The 26,612-nt window shown below is 42.8% G+C and overlaps 1 protein-coding gene across 1 annotated transcript in view; it reads right to left on the bottom strand.

Moving 5' to 3' along the window:
* Positions 1 to 26,612, bottom strand: part of DCLK2 (doublecortin like kinase 2) — a 136,265-nt gene that overhangs the window by 65,194 nt on the left and 44,459 nt on the right. The window contains exons 3-5 of the mRNA XM_065404874.1: positions 15,414 to 15,516; positions 7,438 to 7,542; positions 2,175 to 2,225 (exon numbers count right to left, since the gene is read on the bottom strand). Of these exons, the coding sequence (XP_065260946.1) occupies positions 2,175 to 2,225; positions 7,438 to 7,542; positions 15,414 to 15,516 (259 nt within the window). The remainder of the gene's footprint in view (positions 1 to 2,174; positions 2,226 to 7,437; positions 7,543 to 15,413; positions 15,517 to 26,612) is intronic.

Genomic DNA, 26,612 nt, shown 5'->3' with positions numbered 1-26,612 from the left:
CTTGGAATCTGATGACCATCCCAGTTCTATTCCTGACTCTGCTATTGAATCACTAAGGGGTTGATCCTACATTGCTAAAATCAATGAAAGTTTTACCATTGGCTTTAACGAGAGCAGGACCAAGCACCTTATGATCCCGGACAAGTCATTCTGAAGGAGATTTTCAAAAACATCTAAATGGAGCACAAGTCCCACTGAATGTCCCTTAGGAGCTTGGGAAGATCTCCTCTCTCTCTGTTACTCAGACATCCCTTCCACAAAATGGGGATAATAAAGCTTCCTTAACTTTGTAAATTGCATGAAAAGGCTTAAGGTGTTAGTTATTATTTTATACTGTACTTCCTGGAAAGCCATATAAGAACTTCAATTTTAAAATTCTATCAGTAAAACAAAAAACAAAAACAAAAAAAACAGCCTGTGAACATAAAAGAAGGTTGTCTAGAGAATTCTGCCTGAAATCAGCTAAGTAGTGCTATAGGAGCAGAAATTGTCACTTTTATTCATAAACTCATTTTACATAGTTTATAGGAAGCTCACAATCTTGTGCCTGCCTTGGTATGTTTGGGCAGCCTGCCTATGTGATAACTTTTACCTAGGTTTGTAACCAGTTAGTACCATATTTGTCTGTAAACCATTACATGCACAACATGGTAAACACTTAGTCACTGTGACAGCTGACCATATTTTGCCATGGTCAGAGGCCTAGGCCGGGACATGGTTGTCTCCCTCTAACTCATTCATAAAACTCAGGTTAGGTGTGGAAAGGAACCCTAACCAGGTCTGTGCAATGGTTTGCCAACTGGTTTTCCTTCCTCCCAGCAATCTGAAGTAAGACATCCCAGAGTACACATTGCCCCTTGGGCTGCTGGTGTTGTTCTGCATGCTGCTCTCCCCCGACTCTAATCCCTTGCAGATGCAGTATAGGATAGCTGCCCAGAGATGTTTAGTAGCTACACAGTATTGTGCTGGAGACAACACAAGAAGAGACTGACCTGTGGATAGATCTCAACCATGTTTTCTGCAACCACTCTGGATGAGTGCTAGAACACAGTTGTAACTCTAGTGAGAACAGATCCGTAGGGCCCAATCCTGGGGGTAGGGGCTGAGCCCCCTCAGCTCCCAAGAAGTGGAGATGTCACATGGACGGACTTTAAGGAAAAGGAGGAAAGCAGCTGCCAATTGAAACTGCAATACCTTCCTTTGACATTCTCAATAAAAAGAGTCAGTCATACTTTTATGTATTTCTAACTTGTTTGTTGCTGCTGATTGTTGCGCGTGTACACAAAGCTTTTCTTTTCTAAATCAGTTCTCCAGTTGTAGGCACTTTAGGAGCAGGGTTGTGTCTTTCTATATAATGTGTGGCAGCAGCAAGCACATTTTGAGTATGAGTTATAATACAAATAAATACAATTTCCTTTCCCCCAGTTCCTTAAATGGAATATGCAATGCCACAATTAAACAACACTAAAAGAGTTTTTAAATTTGTATTTCCAGTGTGGTTCAATATTGTAAGCCACTTGCCAATTAAGAATATATATATTTATGTGGGAAATGGAGGTGGTTGGGTTTTTTTTTGTTTTGTTTTGTTTAGGACACGGCTGACCCATTTTTCCACATAAATACATTGTCAGATTGTAGATCTAGGACCTAGACTTAAACAGCAGAGATCCAAGAAAAATTATATTTATTTCATTTGCTTCACAAAAAGTTGGAAAACATATAGGGCCTGACTTGTTCTGATGCAAGTTAGTAGCAAATCAGTCCCACATTATTCTGAATTTAGCTACATTTTCAGCAATTCTCAGTCTCAGCTCCAGCTAATCTTGTCTGGTGGTGTTGGTTAAAATTTCTCATTATCACACACTCTAGAATGACTATATATATTCATGGCTTGGAAGGCTGCTTCTCTATATATAGTCAAATTATACCTTAATAAATCTAATTTTACTGCACTGTCTGCAGATGTCTGGCAGTTACAAGCATCACTCACAGTCTCAATCTCTTGCCCACTCAAAGACCTATAGTAACAAGTAGGATAGATCCAATGTGCTTTTGTTTTCCAGAGCACAAAATGTGTGTGGCAAACTGTAATACATTCATGGAAATGGAGAGAAGGGTAAATGGAAAGGTAAGAGGCACAATGGTGAGATAAAGCCATAATAATAATGGCTCACCTGGGGATTTTGCTGTAGAATAAGCACTGGAGTAGTGGCCACCCCTCTTTACTGCACTCATTCATTTGACACAAAGGAGAAAGACATTAAGGAGAGAAGTTATTCAGCATACACACAAAGGAAGAAGGGTAAATGCACAAGCAACCACCACCACCAAAAACTGAAAGGGAAAGTATGGTAAGTATAAGCATAAATACCAAACAATTTGGGGGTAAAAACCTCAAATCACCTAAGTGATCAAGGTGCCGAAGTCCCAATCATGATTTCAGAGCCTAGAGTCCCATTAAAAGACATTCAATAGGACTGTGGCTCCTAAGTCACTTTTGAAAACAGGACATTTGGCACCTCAACCACTTAAGCACTTTTAAAATTTTTACCCTTTGTTTTTATGTAAAGGTTTGAGCAGAATAAAGTTTTAGACTGAAAACTTTGGTGCACGACCTGTCTACTTGGGTATGTGGACATTGCTTGGCACATTCTGAGCTTTATTAGAGTATAAATAAATCATAAAATGAAAATATTAGTACTAATCACTACATTTTGAACTAAATTAATTGAAGAGTTACACCCCATATAATCCCAATGAAGTTAACAGGCTTGCATGATGTATGTGTACATCAGTTATGAAATCAGCCTTCTATGTACTGCCCTTTCTTTTCTTATGATTACAGTTGTTCTCTGAAACTAAAAAAAATCCTACTTTTACTTGTGACACAAAAGACACAAAATGACAATGAAAATCACTCTAGCAAGGCAATAAATATTGATTTGAAAATAAATAAAATAGGATCATATTCTGGCTTTGATACGCACACAGGAGCTGCACATATAACCATAATCAAAACATGGCACTATATATTTTAATATTCAATGGCTCAATGCCAGTGTCACTTTTCCCCAGTGGAGAGAAAAAACATTCGAGTTTTGCTGTATTTTGGGGTGGGGATGAGGGAAAACCACAATAACTTGTGAGGTAAAAAGTAAAAGCAAAAATTTTCCAATTTTTCTCATTTTCAAGTAAAAATACCCAATGCTTGGAAATGTGCTATTCAGTCAGACTAGCAGCAGGTGAAGAGACAATTTGGACATTACTATAAAGTGACAGGAAGTATGAGAAGAAAAGGTGTTTATGCAATTTCACAGGGCAACTTACAACAGCTCAAAGAAGCAAACTGCTAAATTTTGACAGTGTTCAATATATGAAAGGGGAAAAACCCTAAATTCGAAACACAGAAGGGTATATTTTTAATGTAATGAATGAGGATTTAACCAGATGATCCCATTTCAGTTAATAGGGGTCTTCTGGAAATCCAACCCCATGCTGAAAATTTATCCTTAAATGTACATATTAGCACAAGCCACTGTAAACATTCACAAATTCAAACCTTTTTGGCTTATAATGAAAAAGAATCTCTTTTCTTTACAGGGTGCAGAATAAATGCAGAATAAATGCATTTCAGTGTATAAAATCTATGTGGCATAACTTGGCGTTTCAGGTTCTTCATCATGAGGCTCAGATCATCTTCAGTGGGATTCTGCCTGTTCCTAGAGAAGGGCAGCAAAGGGGTGACAGGATTGTGATGATAAATAGTTGGCTAAGGGAGTGGTGCTATATGGAGGGCTTTGGGATGTATGGCCACTGGGAGGCTTTCGGGGACAGAAAACTGTTCTCACGGGATGGACTTCACCTAAGTAGGGAAGGAAATAGACTTCTGGGAGGGAGGCTGGCTTATCTCATCAAAAGAGCTTTAAACTAGGAATTTGGGGGAGACGGTTGGGAGATGTCCAGTTAATCTCCACACCAGATTATAACATTGAGAGGGAGGACGACGAGATAAGAACAGATATAGCCGGGGGGAAGAGATTGGACATAAGGAGGGGGGGGGGGGAAATGGATACTAGATACGCTGTCAGTACCAAATTGGATAACGAATGTGAGAGAGGCTAAACGGCATAAATTAAGATGTTTATACACCAATGCAAGAAGCCTAGGTAACAAAATGGAGGAATTGGAGCTCCTGGTCCGAGAAATGATACCGGATATCGTAGGAATAACCGAGACGTGGTGGAACGGTAGTCATGACTGGAGTACAGGTATGGAAGGGTATGTGCTGTTTAGGAAAGACCGGAACAAAGGTAAAGGTGGGGGAGTAGCATTGTATGTCAATAATGAGGTAAACTGTAAAGGAATAATAAGTGGTGGAATGGATAAGACGGAGTCTGTCTGGGCAATACTCACATTGGGTAAAAACTACTAGAGCCTCCCCTGGGATAGTGCTTGGGGTGTGCTATAGACCGCCGGGATCTAGCCTGGATATGGACAGAGAACTCTTTAATGTTTTTAGGGAAGTAAATACTAATAGGAACTGTGTAATCATGGGAGACTAACTTCTCGGATATAGATTGGGGAACAAATGCTAGTAACAATAATAGGGCTCAGATTTTCCTAGACGTGATAGCTGATGAATTCCTTCATCAAGTAGTTGCTGAACCGACGAGGGGGGATGCCATTTTAGATTTGGTTTTGGTAAGTAGTGAGGACCTAGTTGAGGAAATGGTTGTAGGGGACAACCTTGGCTCGAGTGATCATGAGCTAATTCGGTTTAAACTAAATGGAAGGATTAACCGAATTAAATCGGAGACTAAGGTTTACAATTTCAAAAGGGCTAACTTTAATAAATTAAGGCGACTTGTTAGGGAAGTGGATTGGACTAACATATTTATGGATCTAAAGGCGGAAGGCGCCTGGGATTATTTCAAGTGGAAGTTGCAGGAGCTGTCAGAGGCCTGTATCCCGAGAAAGGGAAAACGGTTCGTAGACAGGAGATTTAGACCGAGCTGGATGAGCGAGCATCTCAGAGGGGTGATTAAGAAAAAACAGAAAGCGTACAAGGAGTGGAAGATGGGAGGGATCAGCAAAGAAACCTACCTTATTGAGGTCAGAGCATGTAGAGATGGAGTGAGAAAGGCCAAAAGCCGTGTAGAGTTGGACCTTGCAAGGGGAATTAAAACCAATAGTAAGAGGTTTTATAGCCATATAAATAGGAAGAAAACAAAGAAAGAAGAAGTGGGACCGCTTAAGACTGTAGAGGGACTGGAGATTAAGGATAATCTAGGCATGGCACAATATCTAAACGAATATTTTGCATCGGTCTTTAACGAGGCTAATGAAGGGCTTAGGAATAATGGCAGCGTGACGGATGGGAATAAAGGAGGGGGGGTTGACATTACCGTATCAGAGGTAGAAGCCAAACTCGAACAGATTAACGGGACTAAATCGGGCGGACCGGATGATCTTCATCCGAGAATATTAAAGGAACTGGCGCAAGAAATTGCAAGCCCGTTAGCGATAATTTTTAATGAATCTGTAAACTCAGGGGTGGTACCGTTTGACTGGAGAATAGCTAATGTGGTTCCTATTTTCAAGAAGGGGAAAAAAAGTGATCCGGGTAACTACAGGCCTGTTAGTTTAACATCTGTAATATGCAAGGTCTTGGAAAAAATTTTGAAGGAGAAAGTAGTTAAGGACCTTGAGGTCAATGGCAATTGGGACAAATTACAACATGGTTTTACGAAAGGTAGATCGTGCCAAACCAACCTGATCTCCTTCTTTGAGAAAGTAACAGATTTTTTAGATAAAGGAAATGCGGTGGATCTAATATACCTCGATTTCAGTAAAGCGTTTGATACGGTACCGCATGAGAAATTATTGGTTAAATTGGAAAAGATGGGGATCGAGATGAAAATCCAGAGGTGGATAAAGAACTGGTTAAAGGGGAGACTGCAGCGGGTCGTACTGAAAGGTGAACTGTCAGGTTGGAGGGAGGTTACCAGTGGAGTTCCTCAAGGTTCGGTTTTGGGTCCGATTTTATTTAATCTATTTATTACTGACCTCAGAATCAAATGTAGGAGTGGGTTGATAAAGTTTGCAGATGACACAAAGTTGGGAGGTATTGCCAATTCGGAGAAGGATCGGGATATCCTGCACGGAGATTTGGATGACCTTGTAAACTGGAGTAATAGTAATAGGATGAAATTTAATAGTGAGAAGTGTAAGGTTATGCATTTAGGGATGACTAACAAGAATTTTAGTTATAAGCTGGGGACGCATCAGTTGGAAGTAACGGAAGAGGAGAAGGACCTCGGAGTCCTGGTTGATCGCAAGATGACTATGAGTCGGCAATGAGACGTGGCCGTGAAAAAAGCTAATGCGGTCTTGGGATGCATTAGGCGAGGTATTTCTAGTAGGAATAAGGAGGTGCTGGTTCCATTATACAAGGCACTGGTGAGACCTCATTTGGAGTACTGTGTGCAGTTCTGATCTCCCATGTTTAAAAAGGATGAATTCAAACTGGAACGGGTACAGAGAAGGGGCACTAAGATGATCCGAGGAATGGAAAACCTGTCGAATGAAAGGAGACTCGAGGAGCTCGGTTTGTTTACCTTAACCAAAAAAAGGCTGAGGGGGGATATGATTGCTCTCTTTAAATATATCAGAGGGATAAATACCAGGGAGGGAGAGGAATTATTTCAGCTCAGTACTAATGTGGACACGAGAACAAATGGATATAAACTGGCCGTCGGGAAGTTTAGGCTTGAAATTAGACGAAGGTTTCTAACCATCAGAGGGGTGAAGTTCTGGAACAGCCTTCCGAGGGAAACAGTGGGGGCGAAAGACCTCTCTGGCTTTAAGATTAAGCTTGATAAGTTTATGGAGGGGATGGTTTGATGGGATAACGTGATTTTAGTCAATAGGTCAATAACGTGCCATCGCTGGTAATTAGTAACAATGGTCAATGATGGGATATTAAAAGTTACTACAGAGAACTTTTTCCGGAGGGTCTGGCTGGAGAATCTTGCCGGCATGCTCGGGGTTCAGCTGATCGCCATATTTGGGGTCGGGAAGGAATTTTCCTCCAGGGTAAATTGGCAGAGGCCCTGGAGGTTTTTCGCCTTCCTCCGCAGCATGGGGCAGGGGTCGCTTGCTGGAGGATTCTCTGCGACTTCAAGTCTTTAAATCATGATTTGGGGACTTCAACAGCTGAGTCAAGGGAGAGAATTATCCCAGGAGTGGGTGGGTCAGCTTTTGTGGCCTGCATCATGCGGGAGGTCAGACTAGATGATCATAATGGTCCCTTCTGACCTTATGAGTCTAAATACATGATATTTCCATTTCATAAAAAGATGGCAATCTTTTAAGTCCATTCAACAAATTACAAGTTTCATATGCTCGGAATATTCAGCTATTTTCTTATAATTGTACCTGAAGCAGGTGACTTGCTTCGACGTGAGGGTCCTGGGCTTTTGGATCCAGATTGTCTTGGTGTACCAGGTGAACGGGAATATGACGACTTCATAACACGACATTCTGGAAGGAAACAGATGGAGTTTGGAAAATATTTAAGTGTACAGATTCAATTCTAAATCAGACCACCTACGGTAGTAGTTTATTGCCCATGAAATAAACTTACATTTTCCAAACATTTCTGCCAAATTAAATAAAACTAATTTACAGAAGAATCCAAAAAAACTTTAACCCACATACTATATAAATTCTGTTTTGAACTGGCCAAATACTGAAATATTCTGAATGCAGTACTTCTCCATGCCTTGAAGTTGGATTCACAGTACAATTCAAATTTGTATCTAGACATATGTGAGACAGTGAAGTGGATGGAGTGGTTCTTCTGATGCCTCACCAACCTCTGTAATGACAGTTCTATATAATACAGCATCACACATGCTGGAACACATGTTAACACACTGGAAATCTTGTTAACTGGACTGAAACCTGCGCCTTCTGCCTCTTCAAGCCAATTTCATTTTAGCCTAATTCTAAGGCCTGGTCTACACTAGGCTTTTATGTCGAATTTAGCGCCGTTACATCGAATTAACCCTGCACCCGTCCACACCACGAAGCTATTTAGTTCGACATAGAGCTCTCTTAAATTCGACTTCTGTACTCCTCCCCAACGAGAGGAGTAGCGCTAAATTCGAAATGGCCATATCGAATTAGGCTGTGGATGGAAATCGACGGTAATAGCTCCGGGAGCTATCCCAAAGTGCACCACTCTGTTGACGCTCTGGACAGCAGTCCGAGCTCGGATGCTCTGACCAGCCACACAGGAAAAGCCCCAGGAAAATTTGAATTCCTTTTCCTGTCTGGGCAGTTTGAATCTCAGTTCCTGTTTGGACATTGTGGCGAGCTCAGCAGCACTGGCAACGATGCAGAGCTCTCCAGCAGAGATGGCCGTGCAATCTAATAGAAGGAGGGCCCCAGCATGGACTGATAGGGAAGTCTTGGATCTTATCGCTGTGTGGGGCGATGAGTCCGTGCTTTCAGAGCTGCGCTCCAAAAGACGGAATGCAAAGATCTATGAGAAGATCTCTAAAGCCATGGCAGAGAGAGGATACAGCCGGGATGCAACGCAGTGCCGCGTGAAAATCAAGGAGCTGAGACAAGGCTACCAAAAAACCAAAGAGGCAAACGGACGCTCCGGATCCCATCCCCACACATCCCGTTTCTACGAGGCACTGCATTCCATCCTAGGTGCGTCTGCCACCACTACCCCACCACTGACCGTGGACTCTGAGGATGGGATATTGTCCGCGGCAGGTTCCTCGTCAGACATGTTAGCGGACGGGGAAGATGAAGAAGGAGATGAGGAGGACGAGGCAGTCGACAGCGCTGGCACCGCTGATTTCCCCGACAGCCAGGAGCTCTTCATCACCCTTACCGAGATCCCCTACCAACCGTCCCCATCCCTTACCCCGGAGACAGAATCAGGGGAAGGATCAAGCAGTAAGTGCTTTAAATATCTAAACATTTATTTTTACAAGAACTGAAATATTTATAATATTAACAATGGCTTTTTCCTAAAGTGCTTAAACATGTAAACAATTATCTGCAAAAAAACCTGGAATATTTACAATAGTAACAAAGGGTTTTTCATGATTTGTCTGCCTTAGGCTCTTCACAATTTAGTCCCAAGTATTTAAAAATTGTTTTATAATGTCCGGTAAGTCATGATTCTGCTGCCCAGGACACTCCACTCTTTAGTCCCAGTGCACCTACACGAAAATCCGGTCAATATGGCCGGGGATAGAGGCGAAATCCTCATAGGAGAACTCCTCGTAGGTCTCATGAAGGTACATTTCCAGCCTGTTCATCAGGTTCCTGGGTAGGGCGATCTTATTGGGCCCTCCGTGGTAGGACACGTTTCCGCGCCACGACACCATCAGGTACTCTGGTATCATTGCCCTGCAGAGCATGGCGGCAAACGGCCCTGGTTTCTGAAGGCTTTCTCGAAGCATCCTTTCCCTCTGGGACTCCAAGATCCTCAGCAGGGTGATGTCGCTCATGACGCCCTGCTTTGAATTAGGGAGGGGAATGTTAGTATTGGGACTGCTTTACAGCCACGCGGTGGAGGGAGAGGGGCAGCATACAGGGATCTTTCCCTGGGACAGCCGCGAGGGGGTGGGACAGGGGCATAGTTCATGCTGTCCTGATTGCTGGCAGCAGAGACTGGCATTGCTTTCAATGTGAAAGGAGGCCAGTGCTACTAGTACAGTTTTAAGCAGCCAGAAGTCTACGGCTTACCATGATTGCACGCTACAGAAGTTCAGGTGTCCTGCCACGCTTCTCAGATAACTGCAAGACCACTGCAAGACCCCAGGCACTGAAGGCGAGGGCCGAAAATTCGACCTTGTCCTGAGTGCGCATGTGAGAGGTGCAGTGCATGGTCTTGTTCACAGAGAAAGACTAGGTTCTTTGTACACAACTTCATTTATCTGTCTCAGGAATTCACTCCATTTTTCCCATTCACACAGACACATTTGCGACTGTCTCCCAACCCAGCCTGTCAGCACACTCCCAGAGGCTAGCGCAGATTAGGCGGAGGAAGAAGACGACGCGGGAGGACATGTTCTCAGAACTAATGAGCTGCTCCCGAGCCCAGGCAGCCCAGCAGACACAGTAGAGGGAGAACTTGTCACAAATGCACCGAGCAGTCATGGAACGGGAGGAGAGGTGGCGTCAGGAGGACCAGCAGGCTACTGAAAAGCTGCTCGGACTAATGAGGGAGCAAACGGACACGCTCCGGCGCCTTGTGGATGTTCTGCAAGACCGGAGGCAGGAGGACAGAGCCCCGCTGCAGTCTATCTCTAACCGCCCTCCCCCGCCACCAAGTCCCACACCCCCCTCACCCAAAGTACAAAGAAGGAGGGGCGGCAAGGGCCGTTAAAACTTTCAGTCAACCCCTGCAGACTGCTCTAGCACTAGAAGGCTCTCATTCCCCAAAATTTTAAAAGTCCTTTCCTACACACCTCACAGAAGCACCCGTGCAAGTTTCAACCCCCACGTTTCATGTGTGGTTCATAATAAAATATTCGTTTCTGTTAATTACTGTTTCCATGATTTTCTTTTGGAGGAGAGTCTGTCTGAAGGAGGGGAAGGGGCTTGGTAATTGGACAGGACAGTCACCTTTAGCAGGGTACAGAGGCGGGGTCAGGTCCAGCATCAGGACACATACCCAGTGCAGTGACTAGTGACCCTGGTCAATCTGGGAGGTGGTTTTCATGTTCGGGGGGGGGGGGGGGGGTTGCTCTGTGACTTTGTGGCGGGGGAGGGCAGTTACAGATCTAATGCATCACAGAGCCGCGCAGCAGGGGAGCTGTAACCCTCCTCCCCCTACCAGACAGTCACATAGCCGACACATACACGCTGTCCCGCCCAGGAGGGCTGGCAGGCTCTGTTGAAACAACCAGTCTACCACTGCGGAGCCTGTCATTCCTGGAGTTTAGAAGCATCATTTGCATCACAACACTAAACCCGCACCCCGCCACAGTCTGCGTCCCAGGTTTAAAACATTCCCGCGAAAACAGTAATAAAGACAACGGTGTTCATTAACAAAACAGAACAGATTTTATTTTTTGGGAAGGGGGTGAAGGGGGTATGTAACTGGAGAGGATAGTCAACGGTAACTGGGTAAAGAAACGGTGGCAAGTTCAGCTTCTGTGTCCACAAACTTAAAAATCACTGGTGACCCTGCTCAGTCTGGAAACTGTCTTTCAAAGCCTCCCGGATGCACAGTGCGTCCCGCTGGGCTCTTCTAATCTCCCGGCTGTCTGGCTGGGAGTAATCCGCAGCCAGGCGATTTGCCTCAACCTCCCACCCCGCCATAAAGGTCTCCCCCTTGCTCTCACAGAGATTGTGGAGCACACAGCAAGCTGCAATAACAATGGGGATATTGGTTTCGCTGAGATCACAGCGAGTCAGTAAGCTTCTCCATCTCCCCTTGAGACAGCCAAAAGCACACTCCACCACCATTCTGCACTTGCTCAGCCGGTAGTTGAACAGTTCTTTTTCTGTGTCCAGGGCGCCAGTATAGGGCTTCATGAGCCAGGGCATTAGCGGGTATGCTGGGTCCCCGAGGATCACTGTAGGCATCTCCACATCCCCAAGAGTTATTTTGTGGTCCGGGAAGTAAAGACCTTCCTGCAGCCGTCTAAACAGACCAGAGTTCCTGAACACGCGAGCGTCATGAACCTTGCCCGGCCATCCAACGTTGATGTTAGTAAAACGTCCCTTATGGTCCACCAGTGCTTGCAGCACCATTGAAAAGTAGCCCTTTCGGTTGATGTACTGGCTGGCCTGGTGGTCCGGTCCCAGGATAGGGATGTGAGTCCCATCTATAGCCCCACCGCAGTTTGGGAATCCCATCGCGGCGAAGCCATCTATGATGGCCTGCGCGTTTCCCAGGGTCACTACCTTTGACAGCAGTACCTTCACGATTGCCTTGGCTACTTGCATGACAACAACCCCCACGGTAGATTTGCCCACGCCAAACTGGTTCGCGACTGACCGGTAGCTGTCCGGTGTTGCAAGCTTCCAGAGGGCTATAGCCACTCGCTTCTGGACAGTCAGGGCTGCTCGCATCCGGGTGTCCTTGCGCTTCAGGGCAGGGGACAGCAACTCACAAAGTTCGAGGAAAGTCCCCTTCCGCATGCGAAAGTTTCGCAGCCACTGGGATTCATCCCAGACCTGAAGCACTATGCGGTCCCACCAGTCCGTGCTTGTTTCACGGGCCCAGAATCACCGTTCAACAACATCCATATGCCCCAGTGCCACCGTGATGTCCTCGGCACTGGGTGTCGTGGTTTCAGACAGGCGTGTGCTACTCTCGGAGTTCAGGTCCTCACCCCGCTGCCGTAGCCTCCTCGCCTGATTTCTCTCTATCTGCCTCAGTGAAAGGTCGATGATGAGCTGCGATGCCAACGGCCACAACTGCAGCGATGGTCGCAGCGGGATCCATGCTCGCAGTGCTGTGGCGTCCGCGCTGTCACTGACCAGAAAAGTGCGCGAACTGATTTCCTGCCGGCGCTTTCAGGGAGGGAGGGAGGGCGGTAGTGACGGACGGATGAGGACAGTTACCCAGAAGCACCCTCGACAAATTTTTTTACCCAGAAGGCAATGGCGGCTCGACCCAGAATTCCAATGGGCAGCGGGGACTGCGGGAACTGTGGGATAGCTGCCCACAGTGCACCGCTTCCAATGTCGACGCTTGCCCCGTTAGTGTGGACTGACAAAGTCGAATTACTGTCCTTAGTGTGGACACACACGTTCGACTTTAATATCGATTCCACATATTCGATTTAACTAAAATCGAACTACTCTCGTAGTGTAGACATACCCTAAGACAGTTGGGTTATTTTTGCCAGAAGTGCAATGCCATTCCTACCAATTTTCAGAGGAAGTGAGAAATGCCTGTGGACACCAAAGGGCAGAGCCAATAAAGTTATCTTCTCCCACCCACCTATCACATACATCTATTAATAAAGGGAAGCCAAAGACAAAAGGAACCAATATTCACACACACATTGCCTTCTTGGGAAGTTTTTCATTCCTGCAGTTAACACCCATTACTAAACTTTCACCATCTCTCTCAGACCAATTTTCCTCCCCATTTCCCAAATGCCATCAATTCAACCCAACCCACCAACAAATGAATTCACACATGCCACTGGATCAATTTATCAAAATCAAATACAAAATGATTCAAATCCCCACGAAACAAAGTCAACCCTGCTTATGCCAAACAACCTTCCTCCCGTATTACCAAATCAATTCAAACCTTCCTGCCCTCTTCACTTCTCCAGGCCCCTATTTTACCATCCTCAGTCTATTCTGTCCCATGATACATTACTACTTCTCTCCAAACCAATTAAGATTGTCCCAACCCATCTAATTCACAGGGCCTCTCCATGACTTCAGCTGCTTCCATTTACATGCTCCAGGCAAGGGTGGCAGGGCTTAGACTAGGATCCCTATACTCTTTCCACCACTTGCTTCAAGGGAGACACAGCCATTTAGTTCTCACACCAGACCACTAGCGTCCAGCTTTTGGGTCTATTCTCAGACTCCTGCCTCTCCTGCTGAGTCTCCAGCATTTGACCAGCTACCAAGGGTGGACAGGATTAGTGACTGCTCCCCCCCACAGCCCCCACGCCAGACCATTAATTTCTATTGCTGACCCTGAGCTACCCTTCTCTTCCACTGAGACCCCCAGAGTTACTGCAGCTTCTAAGCAAAGAGCCCAACTCAGATAGCCTGGGTGTGAGGTACTGGGGAGAGGGAGAACTGATGGACTGGGGCTGGAAGGTAAACTATGGTCTTGTCTAGACTATGATTTGGAAGATATTAGTTAACATGTCAGCTCTCCTCTCAGGCCTGTGTGAGGTTAAAGCTTCAAGCTCGACCTGTCCAATTCATGTTAAAGGCATGCTGCCTTGTCTACACTAGGCTGTTAATACATGCTAGCTAATACTTTCCAAATCCAAGCCCAGACAAGTCCTAATGGATTCAGGGGAGAGGGACCAATGGAAAGCAAGGAAAAATAGAATTAATGCATTAGATGAAACGGAGATAATTAAAGTAAGACTAATAGTTGCGGGGTGTGGGTGAGGAAACCACTTTTAGATCTTGACATGGTCTTCAGGCTTTTTGCATTACCAGTGCAGGCCGCTCAGTCTCACATAGGCCTGAGAGCAGAGCTGATGGGGAAGGCCATCAGGATTAGAGTTGGTTGCAATTTTTTCCCGCAACAATAAAATTTTCATTTTTGTCAAAAATAATTCAGGTGTTTATAGCAAAAAACAAATTGAGAGAGAGGAAAAAAGTTTTTTTCACACAGCCTAAAACACTCCCTGAATGATCTGTGGGCATTTCATAAGGAGACCAATGCCAAGCATCCTCTCTTCATAAGTATTTTCATTCAAGGGAGGGTAATTTGGTTCGGTAGCTGAACCAGTGTCAAGACACTGGAAGAACCAAGGAGGCAGATCACTCACAATAAGGAGAAAAAATTAGAAACTAAGCTTTGCCAGCCTAACACAGGATCTGGCAACAGTACTCTCCTAGATTCTGATAACCGCATTTCCATGAGACTTGGAATATTTCGAATATTAAAGATGCACAATGAGATGTGCTGGTGAGAGAAACTGTGCAATAAATAGTGTAAATCTGTCTCAAATTTCAGCATAAATAATTTCACATTACTTGAGATTCCAAATTGAATAATCTTTGCAGAAATTCTAAAACTACCTTTGAATTTACATTATAGGGTTTCTCTCTTTATTGGAAAACAACTTTCTAGCAGCTAATACAGAGCCAGGGTATAAATATCTACTGATGTAAAGAAAACATGCGTGCCCAAGCTCATTCTTCTCTATGAGTTTACAATAAAATAATAAATCAGTTCTGTTCATATAAACTGGCTAAGATGCAGGTTTTTAATAGACTTTTGGAATGAATGGGATAATTCTTGTAGGTCTGCAAACAGCTACATATGTGATTTTTTTTGGGGGGGGGAACCTCAAAACAGGAACATGGGGACCAAGTTAGAACCCATCAAAGTCAGTGGAAATATTCTTATTGACTTCAGTGACCAGGCCTTTGAAGCAGATTAAAAGCACCCTTTTCAAAGTTCACTGCCGTTCACCATATCCTTTTAAGTACAAGGTCCATTGCCCATGAAGATTAAACCAGGTTTACAAAACGCACTCTGACAAATGGACTGGAGCTAAACTAGTGTTTGGAAAATTATTTTATTAAAGAAACATGTTCAGTAGAAAAAAAATTTTCAATAAGTTTCTCCAAAAACACTTTTGAATCAGGAAGGGGAAAAAAGGGGGGGTGTTCAGGGAGAATTGAACATTTCAGTAGGTTTAAACTAGACTTACCACTATGATCCAGTACAAAGTCATCTTGAGCATAACGATATTTCTCAGGTCCGCAGGCAATGAAAACATCATCATCTCCAAAAAAGTCCTGCAAGCAGGTAACCTAAAAGCCAAAATAAGTAAGAAAGTGTGCAAAATATTTCCAAAATGAAGTCAATAGCTAGACAGCTAACAAAACCCAACAAATCTGTGCTTTCTTTTCACAGTTCTGTGACTCCCTACAACACTGGATATCATATGTTTTTTTCACAATGACAGACGCTTACCAGTTTTCAAGTACTATAGAGCAGTGGTTTTCAACTAGGGGTACGTGTCCCCCTGGGGGTACACAGAGGTCTTCCAGGAGGTACATCCACTCATCTAGATATTTGCCTAGTTTCACAACAGGCTACATAAAAAGCACTAGCAAAGTCAGTACAAACTAAAATTTCATACAGACAATATGAGGGTATGTCTACACCCAGCCGCTAGTTCGGCGGCTGGGAATCGAAGTTCTGGGTTCGACTTATCGCGTCTTGTCTGGACGCGATAAGTCGAACCAGGAAGTGATCGCCGTCGACTGCGGTACTCCAGCTAGACGAGAGGAGTACCGCGGCGTCGACGGGGGAACCGCGGCGTCGACGGGGGAGCCTGCCTGCCTGCCGCGTGTAGACCGAGGTAAGTTCGAACTAAGGTACTTCGAACTTCAGCTACGTTATTCACGTAGCTGAAGTTGCGTACCTTAGTTCGAATTGGGGGGGGGTAAGTGTAGACCAAGCCTGAGAAAGTAAGGAATTTTTCAGTAATAATGTGCCGTGACACTTTCGTATTTTTATGTCCGATTTTGTAAGCAAGTAGTTTTTAAATGTGCTGAAACTTGGGTGTACACAAGCCAAATCTGACTCCTGAAAGAAGTACAGTAGTCTGGAAAGGTTGAGAACCACTGCTGTAGAGTCATTCTTAAAGTAAACAAGCCAGAAAACTTCAATGTCAAAAATGTAAACTACACAATTTTTAAATAAGTAGCCTTCACTGACACTAGCATACATATAATCATTTATAATTGGGTGTAAATATTTATGGCTTTGACGGAAATGACTACAAGACATTATTGAACTGTCAAAGTTGACATTTATATTTAAAATTTCCAAATTAATTATTCACAGGAAAATCCTTCTTCCAAAATTACTCAGATTATTCCCATTATAACCAAAAAGTGTTCCTACATTTCTGTTTGTTTTCAGAGTGGCATTTTAATAATATAAAAGATTATTAAAGTATGTTTTTACCAAATAGTTATAACAAATTAAAAATTGTTTCCTTTTTACTAAAATCTATTCACTAGTACAGTAATATGCAAATCATAAATACAAGTTAGACTGAGTGAAGCTTTGTACTTAAAAAAAAAAATTCAATATCAGCGGTGTGATATCTATGGATGAAAAGCACTATAAGAATGAAGTGTTATAGATAGGTATTGAGGGAGTTAAGATTTCTCAGCAGTATTCATACTAAACACTTTAACAAATAGCTATTTATCTGAAACTTGAACAAGGAATAAACAACGCAATTTAGTATGAAAAATACCACACAAAAACAAAAACTGTTTGTGTGGAAGGTGTTCTATGAAATAAACTGTATTCCAAAACATTCTGTAGAGTACAATAATAGAGGAACAGAGTACAAAAAACCTAATAGTATGTGCGCCTGTAAAGTAAATATTGCCAAATCTTCAGCTACGGCCCATTGCATTGAAAATGGCAGTATGTATCCAGGCAGTGCCCCTTTCAGATCCTGAGAAGCAGAGGGAAAGAAAAAGGACTTTGAGTGCAAGAAATACACGTGGACAAAGTAGGTACAGGACAACAGGCTCTTCTGCAGATGCAGGCACCTTAGGTCTAATTCTGTTTCTATCAGGGTCAAAGTGAAGTTCCTGTTGATTTCAATGGGGGAAGGATGTGAACCATTATCTGTAGTGGGGAGCAACTCCACGTGAGAGTATTCTCTTTAGAGAATCTTATAATCGTTATATAGATGTGTGTCACTGGGACTTTAGAACTTGCTACAGTGCATTTTAAATCCTGTCCTTTCACTCACATCCTGAGTCCTAATGTCAGAGGTAAATAATCAGATCTAGTAAACAAGTGAAAATATAGGGAGGGACTTTCAGATGCATTCAGCATTGATCTGTCTCTGCTCCCACTGAAATCAGTGGAATCACTGACTTAAATGGGAGTTGAGTTAGGCCTATCCTGAGCAACCTTAAGTATTACAGTGGTGGGGGGAAAGCCTTTGAAACAGATTTAAGAGCAAACATTCATACAAAATGAAGTTTACATGGCTAGTATTTTTCTGTATTCCTTATGCTGTTATTAAAGCAACACTGTTTAAGAAGTGTCTCCCCATACCCCTCACAGCTTAGCTTCACCCTGATCCTGAAGTCAGGACATAAAATCCTTGCACTAATTGCAACACAATCTATTAGCAGGGAAAGGACTATGGTATTATGAATACAAATATTAGGACTTCATTACACAATCAAATATCAGGAGAGGATGGCTTGACAAAGAACAAGCTCTCTTTTAAAAAAAACAAACAGCGCAGAAGGAAACTCCAAGCAATGTTCATTTGCAAACACAGAAAGGAAAAGTGGGAAGAGCTCTGAAGAGTAAGTCCCTCTTTAACATTACAAACCCTGCAACAGCTAGGAGAGCTGCAACCACTTAGCAAGACTAAAATAATTTTGTACTGTAATGAAGAGCTCAAAAACTACTGTTACTAAGGAATGGACTGTTTCCTTCTGGTCCAGCTGCCCAACAATAAAGTTTGCATATATTGGCCACTGTGATAATAGTAAATATTGGCTGATGTACAGGAAGGGTTTCTAGTGCCTGCAGTAGAAAGACACTCAGAATATCAATGACTCAGCTGCCTGCAAGATCATTCAAACAAGGCATTCACAAGCTGTGCAGTTGTCATGGCAGCTAAAACAGTGATAACAGTATGTTGCTCTTACAGTAAGATTCTCAATACACTAAAACATGCAGTCTAGAACATTTGTTTGATTCTATTACGAAGCTCACTCGTACAACACTCCCTCCACCAAATGACAAAACTTATTTATTTTTACTTTATCACCATAACAATAAATGTCTAGTGTCATTGACTGGAGACTATTTGACCTATACTTAATATTGATGCTTTTAGTTTAAATAAAAAGGCAATGACACCTGCAATCACAATGACTGAATATTTCAGAAAGTAGTTTTATTAAGATTGGACTGATTTTCCTCTTCTTTCTTATCTTTTTAAATAAATACATATGCCAAAAGGTAGAAGTTGCTTCTTTGCCCAGACTTTTGAAACAAAGTATGTTTTTAAGAGACCACCATCTTTAACATAAATCCTTCCCATTGGGGGGGAATCATTCCTTCATAGAAAAATATGGAAGTGGCACTGGGTGAAAGGGCAGCTGCGAGAAAAACCTTCAGAGTTTTCAGTTCAGGCCTGGGGGGGAAAAGCTGCCCCTCACCCACAATTGGAGGTTGGGGGATCCATTTTCTTATCTGGGAAGGAGGCCTTAAAATGCTGTCATGGTTAACGCTTGTTAAAACAGTATTAATTCCCTCATCTCTGAATGGATTAGGAATTATCAGCAACAGTGGCAGCATGCATGGCACCATAAACCAGCTATACTGCTGGTGGCGGGGTCATGCAGGAATTAGGTAGAGAGATTTCACCTCTGTGTATTTGGTCAAAGAGCTATGGATCTTGAGCCAAAGTCTGATGCAGATGCCTGCCTCTTCTATGTGGCCTCCAACCGTAAGTCACAGAAGGGAATGAAGCACTGCAGCAATTTTGCTTTTAATATACACTGTTTACACTGCTCTACAGCCAAAATGCTTCTGAAATAAATGTAGTCAAACTTTACTAATTCTGGGTCACTGAGAACGAAAATGATGCTTAAAATTGTTGATTGGCTCTAGTTTTCAAGATATGCTATTGGGTCAGTATATACGACCCTTGATTTGGGAATGGCGGAGGATAAGTGAGTTATAAAGGGAAGGGATCTCAATTTAAACCAGAAATGACTAAAATACATCTTTGACTGGATCTATGAATAAATCTATGACTGGGTTTGGACAGTACTTGCTTTTTAGGCAAAACAATGAATGATGCAATCTGAAGCTGGTATTGCGTCATACATGATATGAATTGCATCATGTTATTCCTAGAAGTCATGGATGATGCAATCATAACGAAGCTTACATCACTCTGCTGAACAAATTGCCCTATATCAGCTCTAGAAATCATACAGTGTCGTGCTCTCTTATTTGTCAGTGTTTGATTTTTGCAAAGGAACACATTTCTGTTTAGCCAAAGTGAGCAGAGATGCCTCGTACTTCTGTGAACAGTGCAGGTAACTTCTGCTATGTTTGTGGTGAAGTGACTTTTGCATCACAAAAGCGCAGTATAACCACTATGGTTAAGAAAGCCTATCACCTTTATTTTGGCTGCAAAATTGGAGATCAGGACAAGAGGTGGGTCCCACACATATGCTGCAACACTTGTGCAACAAATCTTCGCCAGTGGTTGAACAGGAAAAGGAAATTATGCCTTTTGCAGTGCCAATGATTTGGAGAGAGCCAACAGATCATACCAGCAATTGTTACTTCTGCATGGTGCCTCCAGTTGGGAAAGGTGTCTCAAAGAAGAAAAAGTGGACTGTGGATTATCCAAACATTCCATCAGCTATACGCCCAGTACCCCACGGAGAAGGACTGCCGGTTCCTGATGCACCAGAATCCTTCTCACTTGAGTCAGACGAGGAAGAGGAAGAGGAAGAGGATGAAACTTCTGGTCCTGAACCATCAATGTCACAGGACCCACATTTTCTCCCATCCTCCTCCTCTGAACCACACCTCAGAACACAAGGTGAACTGAATGACCTTGTCAGGGATTTGGAACTACCCAAGAGTAAGGCAGAGCTGTTGGGCTCCAGACTACAGCAGTGGAATCTCCTGGCAGGTGACGTTAGGGTTTCCATGTTCCGTGACCGTCAAAAGGATCTTGTCCCATTCTTCTTCATGGAAGGTGATCTTGTAGCCTGCAACAACATCGATGGTGTGATGGCATCCAGATGAGTGGAGACTGTTCATTGATTCATCGAAGACGAGTCTTAAAGCTGTTTTACTGCATAATGGCAATGTTTTGCCATCAATTCCAGTTGGTCATGCAGTCCATATGAAGGAAACCTATGACAACATGAAACAACTTTTGAGGTGCATAAACTATGACCAACATCAGTGGCAGCTTTGTGGCGATTTGAAGGTTGTTGCTCTCTTGCTTGGTCTGCAGACTGGATACACAAAGTACTGCTGTTTTCTCTGCGAATGGGATAGTCGTGCAAGAGATTCCCACTACATCAAGAAAGATTGGCCACTCCGACAGTCATTGGAGCCTGGGAGGAAAAGTGTTCAGCATCCACCACTTGTTGAATCAAGGAAGATTTTGCTACCACCCTTACACATCAAGCTGGGTCTGATGAAGAACTTTGTCAAGGCCATTGACAAAACACAAACAGCTTTCAAGTACCTCCGTGGAAAATTTCCAAGGTTAAGTGAAGCTAAGATAAAGGAAGGTGTCTTTGTTGGTCCTCAGATTTGTGAACTTCTTCGAGATGATGCATTTGACCATGCACTGCGTGGCAAGGAAAAGACGGCATGGAAAGCCTTCCAGTTAGTGGCAATAAATTTTCTCTGAAACAACAAGGCAGACAACTACAGGTTGTTGGTGGAAAACCTCCTCAAGGCATACAAAAGCCTTGGTTGCAACATGTCACTAAAGATACATTTTTTGCACTCTCATCTAGATTTTTTTCCACCGAACTGCGGAGCAGTGAGCGACGAGCACGGCGAGCGATTTCACCGGGACATTGCAACAATGGAGAAACGCTATCAGGGCAAATGGAGCCCATCAATGCTTGCAGACTATTGCTGGACAGTGACAAGAGATGCTCCATTTAATGAATACAAGAGACAAGCCAAGAAGCGCCGAGTAGACACTGAATAGGACTAAACTATGTACATAATAGTTTTTTGCCTTTTGTTTCATAATAAATTTTATTTATATAACCCTTTTGCTGATTTTTAAAGTGTTACATAAACAGGACAGGTGAAATATTCTCATGTAAAGCAACCATAAACACATGAAAAGACCTAGGTTTACAATTTATGATTAAAACTCTACTATCTACACAATATACATAGACATAAAATGTAAAAACTTAAATATCTTAGAAACAGTAGCCAATCAGTTGTTTTAATTGTCATATTTGAATTCAGCACATCAAAATACATAATAAATAGCACATTTTATCTCTGAAGCAGACGACTTCTCAAAAATTGTAGACCAGTGTTATTTTTATTCACTGGTAGGTGCACAATCAAGTCACAATTACAAACATGGATACAGAAACGCAAGTATAGTAGATATTCAGCTACACCGGTGAATATTATAATCCAACAGTGACAGATTCAAAGTAACAAGCTTCAATTATTTATTAGCACAGGGGTTCTCAAACTTCATTGCACCGCAACCCCCTTCTAACAACAACAATTACTACATGACCCCAGAAGCGGGGACTGAAGCCTGCGCCCCACCATCCCAGAAGGGGGCAATGCCAAAGCCCATGGGCTTCATCCCCAGGCAAGGGGCCTATAAACTAGCCCAGCTGCCCAGGGTTGAAGCTCTTGGGCTGCGGGCCCCAGCAACTCTAAGTCAGCCCTGGCAACCCCATTAAAATGTGGTCATGACCCACTTTGGGGGGTCCCGACCCACAGTTTGAGAACCGTTGTATTAGCATATGGCTGAGACACATCTCTGGAATAACGACTTCCCCTCTTCCCTCATCAAAGGGGCTGGTATAACCCTACCTTGTTTACAAAATTTAAAAAGTGTGAAAAGACAAAAACCATTTATTTAGCAAGAATTGAAAGTCGTATCACTTATCCAGTCAAACAATCAAATAGTGAGTTAAAGGCTAAATATTTTAAAATAAAAATTCTGGAATGCTCCTGTTTTCCTGGAAAATTGGGCTAATTTCTTTTCTGTCTACCTAGTTATTTGTATCGCCCTTGTCACCATAATATCCAAACAGCGCCCCCCCAAAAATACTAAAATAAACTCATCACCTGCAAAAGAAATTTTTGACTTTTCTAACACAAAGGAGTTTAAGTAGGTGATTTTGACTAAGAAGAGCTATTGAGGGAAAGATAAGTCAAATAAATGGTTTGTGTTTACTTTAAATGCCGCAAGGTCCAAAAGTCAAATATATTGTTTCATTTTTTTAAATTATACCTCAACCTTTTGCTGTTTTGAAAGAGATTCATCAACCTAGATATTTTATTAAAAAAGATACACTTTTCCCCAGTTTCCTCAGCATCTACTATGCAGAAAATCCTTAGAATGAAATGTGTTGGTGGGTAGTCCAATATGAAAAGCATGTCAGCTATTCACATTATTTAAGCATCAAAATGTGGTCTGTGAAAGTGGTTAAATGCACACCTGTTACTAGGATAACAGTCTGGCTATGGGAGCAAATGCCTGTTATGCAAACCTGGGTGTCGCTGAAAACAAGTGTTCAATTCAAAAAAAATTTTCATAACAACAGAAGATCAGTCAGTGTGCAGTCATTTAATGCAATAAAGATGGCAACAACAGTGCTGCACATAAGGAAGTCATAGCAATGCGTGATGTGCTGGCAAACTGTGAAAACTCCCATGGGTTAAGTAACAATTCTTTCATTAAGCCTGTTATAAAGGATTAGCTTTTTCAAAAGTAATTAGTCGTTTTGGATGCTTAACTTGAGACACCTAAAGAGTAATCAACACTGTCTGAAAATCAGGCCCCCTTTTACGATATCTTAGATTGGCAGCCAAAAATTGGAGTTTTCAAATCACTAGTCACTTTTGAAAGTCTTGGCCTGGCTGTTTTCTAGTTCACATGCAAGGGCTCTGTGACAATGTACCTCGTAAGGCTTTTTGGGGGGGGAGGGTGCTCATAAATGTATGTATGATATAACTGGAATAGGGTTTTGCTACATATGCCATGTAACACATCTATGTAAAGATTATGATCTACGGGTTATGTTCATCCTAGCTGTATGCAGGCACCATTTGTGTGTTCAAAGTTATGAACATTGGCTGTATAATTGCTTGGTTTCAGAGTAGCAGCCGTGTTAGTCTGTATCCGCAAAAAGAACAGGAGTACTTGTGGCACCTTAGAGACTAACAAATTTATTAGAGCTTATGCTTATGCTCTAATAAATTTGTTAGTCTCTAAGGTGCCACAAGTACTCCTGTTCTTTTTTGTATAATTGCTTGATTGCTAAGTAGCCTTAGTTAGAACATTTGGTCACTTCTTGGGAAAGGAATGTGCAAATTAAGTGCTCAATCAGGAAACACTTAACAGACAAAAGAGCTTGGAAGACTCCAATCCACATAAGAAGTCTACCCGAGGACGTTCAAGGTAGCATGTGGGTAATGGCTGCTACCTGCAAGTCCTGAGTCATGCATGGGCATGTGACTTGCCCATGTGATTCTGAATCTCCATTTTGTGACTGGATTCTACACAGGGTGAGGAGAGGGTCTCCACCCACAAGAGAAAGTCTATTTAAACCCCTGGGAGACCCCTCCATTTTGTCTTCAGCTGGCTAAAGAAGGAGCCTCACCACCCCCCAGGATACTTGAAGAAAACTGGAACAAAGGACAGTAACTACAGGGGGTGTGAGTGATTGCTGGACCCAGGCTAAAAGGAGATTAGGCTGTAAAAGGGAGCATTCTGGAACTGGTGAGGATCTTATCTGCATTTAGTTTGATTAAACAGATTTGTGCATTTTATTTTATTTTGTTTGGTGACTTACTTTGTTCTGTCTGTTACTACTTGGAACCACTTAAATCCTACTTTCTGTATTTAATAAAATCACTTTTTACTTATTAATTAACTCAGAGTATGTATTAATACTGGGGGAGCAAACAACTGTGCATATCTCTCTATCAGTGTTATAGAGGGCGAACAATTTATGAGTTTACCCTGCATAAGCTTTATACAGGGTAAAACGGATTTATTTGGGTTTAGACCCCATTGGGAGTTGGGCATCTGAGTGCTAAAGACAAGCATACTTGTGTGAGCTGTTTTCAGGTAAACCTGCAGCTTTGGGGCAAGTAATTCAGACCCTGGGTCTGTGTTGGAGCAGACGGGAGTGTCTGGCTCAGCAAGACAGGGTGCTGGAGTCCTGACCTGGCAGGGAAAATAGGAACAGGGGTAGTCTTGGCACATCGGGTGGCAGCTCCCAGGGGGGTTTCTGTGATCCAACCCGTCACAGGCTCTATACAAGTATTTGGAATATACATTTCCATTGGGGACCTTGTAGAAAGTCATCTTAGAACGTTTCTCTAGCTGCTGTATGATTGTGACAATAGCAGATAGCCCGCATTTTATTAAAAGAGATGAACTCTCTTTTTGTGTCTACGGAAGTGAGCTTTTATAAAGTATTTTCTATGTCATGCATAAAACTGCACAGGGGCTCATTATCATAACCAATAATATTGAGATGCGCATCAAAAGGACTTAAACATACACTTTAAAGGTTTCAAGGATGGTCTACTTCACAGGTCAGGCCTAGGCTTAGGAAAATAAATGTTTAAAATGTGTTAGATAACAGGTTTTAAATGCTAGTTTAGACAGCATTTAACATCTTTTAACGCATTAGCTGGTTGGGTCATGCTCACATTTTAACTACGGGTAATATATTTTAACACCCTGTCTACGTGCTTAAATATAATCAATTTGCCTAGCCTAGAAACTGCCTGTGCATGTTCTGCCATTGCCTCTGCCATTTTCCCTGAGGAGAATATGCCAGGAGGAAACAGCTGTCTAGTGGTGCCTCTCTGACAACGGCACCAGACCTGTGCTACTGTACTGCCTCTATTCAAAACGTGCAGTCCCACAAAGCAGAGTGGATTAGAGGCTGTGTGCTATAGACTGGACTTTTCAGCCTGGTGCCCATAATAGGTCAATATGGTGGTGTGAAGAAGCAAAAATATCCAGTGCTGGAAATCCTGTTAGAGTAAAAGTCAACGCTTTTTTTTTTTTTTTAAACCAAAAAAAGCAGACTCCTTTGTTTCAGAGAGCCTTTTCACTTATTTTAACACAGGTGTCCCTGAGCTAGGGATGTAACCGGTTACCCTTAACCATTAACCCAGCAGCCCCGCACCGGCCGCAGGGACCCCAATCTCGGCCGCATCAGGCGAGCCGGTTGCCCGGAGCGGGCCCCAGCCGCCAGCTGGAGCAACTTCCGCCCCAGCCCCCACCGTGCCAGGCCTGCTGGAGCTACCTTGGTTAATGGTTAGACGGATAAACAATATAATTTTAATTGTTTAACTGGTTATCTTTTTTAACCAAGATTTATATCCCTACCCTGAGCAGGCTCAAAATGAATCAGTATTTCATCACTTCAAAGTGGGGGGCACCTTTCAGATGACCACAAGAAAGATACAACTATGGTCATCTTCAGTCTAGAGGAAAGCATGACCCAACAGCAGCACCCGGAGATTTAACAATTTAACTACAGCTAAACCAAACAAGCCTGCGAGAGGCTCCATGAGCCAACTAACCAAAAACTGACTTGTTTGCTGAACAGATACCTGAGAGAATGAACTAATTACAGTATGAGCTAGAAATTCTGAAAATTCTCAGGACATGAAAAAGATAACACTATACAGAAAATTCCCTTTTAACACTAGTAATATGCGCTATGCAGAATAAATAGAAATTGGAAACACTATTAATGGTAATAATAATAATTTGCACTCGCATAACAACTTATATTACTTTTCCACCACTCTGTATCACCATTTTACAGATAGAGAAACAAAAGCACAAAGTCAAGGAACTGGGCAAAAAACAACAACAGGTCTCCTCCATATCCGCTGCCTGCTCTAGCTCTCAGACACACTGACTCTATTGCCTCTCAAGTCATTTAATACATGTATGTAACATGCTGTAATGTGTAGATTTTAAAAAGGAAAGCAAACGTAATGGATTTGCCTAAATAACTAACCAAAATAAATATTTCTGACAAGTGTTTACATTCAAACTAGGGAATTTTGCGCCGCCCACAGGGAAGCTTCTTCAGTCAGTATGACAACCATCAAGCTA

The sequence above is a fragment of the Emys orbicularis genome, chromosome 5 (genome assembly GCF_028017835.1).
Source record: "Emys orbicularis isolate rEmyOrb1 chromosome 5, rEmyOrb1.hap1, whole genome shotgun sequence".
Lineage (NCBI taxonomy): Eukaryota > Metazoa > Chordata > Testudines > Emydidae > Emys > Emys orbicularis.
The sequence above is the reverse complement of the archived record's forward strand: the minus strand, read 5'-3'. Positions and strand labels throughout refer to the sequence as shown.